Raw genomic sequence first — 4,789 nt, 5'->3', positions numbered from 1 at the left:
TGGCGGTTCCGCCCTCCACAGGGGCCCTTGCAAGCGGCATTTCCAAAAGTCAGCAGGGTCCTGGGGACCCCTGCAGCTGCTGTGTAGAAGCCAGAGGTCCAAGGCAGCCAGGTGTAACGCGCTGTGGTCCACCCACACCCACTGCCTGTTCCACTGCTGGGTTCTCACACGTCCACGGGTGCCCTCAATCGAAATGCGTTTAGAATCAGACAGCTCAGGAACCTGGAGCTTCTGTGATTCTCAGTAGGGAAAAGTGCTCCGAGAAGTGGTCTTGAAGACCACAGTCAAGGCGTTCAATCCAAAGTGTAAACAGGATCTGTGGAGGCACTTGGATGCCCTGACAAGGCATGGATGCCCAAGAAATCCCTGGTTCCAGTTTAAGACCAAAAAGGCACATCGAAAATCCTTTCGCAAATGAAGAGTGAATAAGATTAATGTAAAAAAGAAAACACAGATCACCAGAAGATACTCAGAAAACGACCAGCCCAACCCCCCAAGTTTATGACATATTCAGAGTGCAAAACCATGACATATAATTAGAACAGTCAAATAAACAGTTTGGGTTTTTTTCGGACAGAAGATCCATTGACCCTAATATCCTGGTAACATTTTAGTTTGGGAAGGATAGAAGATATAACCAATCATAGAAATGGATGCTTTTCTCACACCCACACTTCAAGGCTCCAGAGACACCTTGAAGCTCATGTGTTTAATGAGAGGATAGGTTCATATAGCTGCTTTAATAAGTCTCCACAGATTTAATGAATTCCCAAAGGACGCAGATTTCTACAGGATCCAGGCAGATGACTGCTGGACGATTCGAGTTACGTGATTTCCGTTGTTAGGGCTCCTGTATCATTAGCATTTATTTCTAGAGATTTGTTTTGTTGAATTTTTAAAGACTTAATTTGAGACAATTTCTCCAGCTTTACCCCATGAAGAAACTTTCTGGTGTGGGAATATCTCTTAGACTTTAAATTACTGTAGTGTTCACTATTCAAATTTTTTCTTGCCCGTTCGCCCCCTTCTCCCCTCCTTTTTTGCTATGGCCTTATCTTGCACCCTAATCATTTCTTGGACTGACAAAGTTTCTGACATCTTTTTCTTCTGCTATGTTAGTTTTCATATTTTCAACAGACTCTTTCACCAAATCTTTCTGGCTTGTCATATTATAATTTCAAGCTTAACTTGCTGGAACTTGTGTTCTTTTCTAGTTTCCTGAGCTTGACAGTTTTTGAAGGATGTCTTTTGATAGTTTTCTTCACCTCATTGCTTAACCATGCCAAATATTTCCGGCCTCTCTTTTTTTCACAGGTAATATGCACTTGGTCCAAGTCTTTTCTGTGATATCTTGAGAAAAATCTCTTTATAGCTGATGCCAAAGCAGGTGACACTGGATGCATACACGTCGCAGATGATGATAATTGGTCTGGTTTGTCACAAACAGCAAGTTCAGTTAAGTGGAGAGGTGCCAAATAAACACAACTGAAAGATACCCGTTACCTGTGTAACTGCCCCAGCCGAGCAATGGAGCTGCTGACCAGAAGAAAGCTGCTATCCAAATGAGAACCAGAGCCACTGTCATACTGCTGTTGCTGATGCAGTGACCTGCAACGGCACGGCTTAGTCAGACAATAGTATCTACAAAGGCAAATGTATATCTGAAATCTAAATGCACTCCTACACCAAGAGCTAATAAGGAAAAAAAACCAACTACTTAAAAAATAGTACCGCAAAAAATTGCATATTCCTAAGAAAAGCTTAGATTTTAAAGCATCTATTCAGGCCTGTGTTCAAGACCATTTGTGAACAGTGGAAATAAATGGCTTTTAAGCAGGAGACAATGTGTTTGCTGAGCACTGCAGAATTAGCAAATTCTACATTAAACTTTTATTTTGCAATTTTGTAAAAAGCAGGAAACAGTTGTATGTCAAATTTTACATAGAAACAAACAAGATAAGCCTAAACTCAGAGGGTTTTCTTATTCACTTTCCTTTTAGAAATGTGAAAATGCACTAGATGATACTCAAACTACATTAGCCATTCAATACAATTTATTCAATCTGTCCCACTGTTGCCATACATTGTAGTTATGTCTTTGTTTACACAGGAAATATTTACGCATCCGCCTTCCTCTGCTCCTCAACATTTCTGAAAAGTTATACTGGGTACTTGCTCAGGTTTCCTCAAGAAGCAAACGTAAATTGTGTATGCCTTCAGATGAACTTGTGATACAGCTTTGCAAAAGAGGAGCATGGGTTTTAAATATGCCCTCATAACATACAATGAATATAATGTAGAGCATACATCACAGCCAAATTCTAGCAGCTCCAGCAGCAGTTTGTGTTAAAAATTAATTTCAACAAGTCTATCATCACAACAAACTGCAGAACTTTCTGTGGAAAAACGACCTCTCTGCAGAAGTTCTTTTCCCAGCTAATACTACTCATGCTATTAGAGAGAAAAATTCTTGTGACACATCGGGTGTATTTATGCATGCTTTATTTGCAGACATTAATAGGTTCCTGCCTGAAAGATGGTGCAAGCCAGTCATAACAAAAGCTTGAAAACTGATAATACATTTTCTAAGGATGGGTGAAAGGAAGACTAGGGAGAATGTATGAAAGCCGTTAGAATACAGAAGAGAGATTACATAAGGCTTTCAAGTATAAGTCAAATTTTTCAGCAGGCAGGAGGTTGAGGATGAACGGCAAGGAAAGATTTCTACTGATCTGGTGAAAGGGAGTGCCTGGGGTGAGTGTGGCCATGTAAAGAGGCAAAAAGGGGAAGGGGTATGTGACGGCATGTTTCTATAGACTTGCTGATGAGGGCTTCACAGGGCCGGAAACGTGTAAAGGATTTCAGGGTAGATTTGTACAGTGAGACACTTCTATGCCTTTACAGAGGCATTTATGCTAAAGGCTAATAAAAAAATTAAATTAAAAAACCAGAAAGAGAGTGGTTAGTAAAAGGTTTCTAGCAGTGGAGTAATGAACAGTGGTTGGTTGTGATATTCAGGTTACAGATCAACAGAGCACTGGGGAAGGAAGAAGTGTGGGTGTTAGGCTATGGTGATGATGGTCTGTGGATTCGGGAGACAGGCAGGAGACAGGGACCATCTGGGCAGAGTCAAGTCATGAGCAGTCCTGTGGATGGTAGGAGTAATTTTTCTCTCCCATGGTGTGAAACTGCCCACTGAAGGGAAGCCAGAGAGGTGTGGGAGGATGGCAGGCTGCACAGTGTACCAAAGCTGGAGGCAAGGTGTGCAGATGTGATGATCTTAGAAGTCTCTTCCAACCAGATGATTCTATGATTCTGTGTGCATTCCTGAATGTTCCCAGCAACATCTAAAGCAGTCCATGATGCCTACTGTGCGCAAACCCTGGCAAAACACTCTGAAGAATGAAAATGTTTGCACGTGGAGCAGCCTTCGGAATCAACGAACTTATCAATGACACTGGAAACTTCCCAAACATCATCTCCTAGACGATGAAGTTCGTTGCTTATGGTGAGATCCATACAACAATGTACGCATTACTTAGGAGTCATTTAAGTTGCATTTTGAAGAGCACCGTGGGTCAGCAGGACCTGTGGTATCTTTGGTACAAGGGTGAATTTAACCCATGGTGACCAAAGCACACTAGTAATAATTTCCCTTTTGTTGGTGATAACCTTGAAGGATTCCATGCAAACATTTACATCTTAATGTAAATGACTGCATTATGTTCTGGTTTCCAATGTATCTAATTTATATTTGATATAGCCTGTGACTGAAAGAAATACAGATTTACTCCAGGTTCAACGAAAGCAGAGCTGGACTTGCCTTTATTCCTTACCTCTCTCAGGATGGCAGCCCTTGATGTAGCGAGTCACACTGATTACTGTAAGGGTATTAATGCTAGCCAGGCCAAAGAGAAGCGTCAGGAAGCCATCAACCTGAAAAACAAAGCAGTGTAGGATGTTCTTTTACTGCAGACAGATGAAGGGGGAAAGAACCACAGTGATTGTTCCTGTCATTTTTATGTTAATGCTCAATAGTTTTTCCAGAAACACAACTAGCAGGAAATACAAAATGTCAGGTGCAGTTATCTTCTATAGGATCAGTGAGCAAGCACATGTTCAAAAGTTATGTAAGTGCTCTGTCATGGACATAAAATAACCAAGAAAATGCACCCTTACATCTATGCTTCCCCAAAATGACTTGCCAACTGAAGGAGAAAAAGGTTGAACTGAGATGAAGAAAAGCCCTGAAAACAGGCAAAAAGGCACTGACTGCCGCTGCCCTGCTCAGGCAGGACAAACACGCAAAGTGAACTGCTGAAACTGGGGCCAAAGAGGCAAGAATGTAGGAGGTAATGGGCTTGGCTGAGAAAACCTTTTTAAAAAATTTAATAAAACCATCCAAAGCCAAATGATTCCAACAGCTTGAGTCTCAGTGTTGGTGCTACTGATTGCCTGCCATCTATTAAGTCCTGATCCTCACCACCTCTGAGTGACACCGGCAGAGCCAGATGGCTATGTGGGCTCCCACTGATGTCAGTCTCAGCAATGCATGCGCAGGATGGTTACAACTCTGCCAGCTTCACTGGCGGGTATAGGAAGGAGGTTGCTGCTGACTGTAGTGGAGATGGATGTAGCCACCTGCTAGTGAGCACTATATATGGCTGGGAAACAATCCAGGCGAGACGTTGAAGGGAGTCCTTTTTTTGAAAGCTTGCAATGATATTCCAAATTGGCCAGAGCAGAGGAGCTCTTGAAGGTGCCAGTTTTACACTGAGCGAAGCAGCAA

General features: G+C 42.1%; 1 protein-coding gene across 1 annotated transcript in view; it reads right to left on the bottom strand.

The window, feature by feature from the left end:
- Window positions 1–1,503: 1,503 nt before the first annotated feature.
- LOC104491304 (opsin-5-like) overlaps window positions 1,504–4,789 on the bottom strand; it is a gene marked incomplete at its 3' end in the record, with an annotated part of 26,121 nt that continues 22,835 nt past the window's right edge. Inside the window, exons 3-4 of the mRNA XM_010133693.1 lie at window positions 3,837–3,936; window positions 1,504–1,608 (exon numbers count right to left, since the gene is read on the bottom strand). Of these exons, the coding sequence (XP_010131995.1) occupies window positions 1,504–1,608; window positions 3,837–3,936 (205 nt within the window). The remainder of the gene's footprint in view (window positions 1,609–3,836; window positions 3,937–4,789) is intronic.

Source organism: Buceros rhinoceros, unplaced genomic scaffold (assembly GCF_000710305.1).
Source record: "Buceros rhinoceros silvestris isolate BGI_N320 unplaced genomic scaffold, ASM71030v1 scaffold10563, whole genome shotgun sequence".
Taxonomy (NCBI): Eukaryota; Metazoa; Chordata; class Aves; order Bucerotiformes; family Bucerotidae; genus Buceros; species Buceros rhinoceros.
This window is presented reverse-complemented; position numbering and strand designations above follow the sequence as displayed.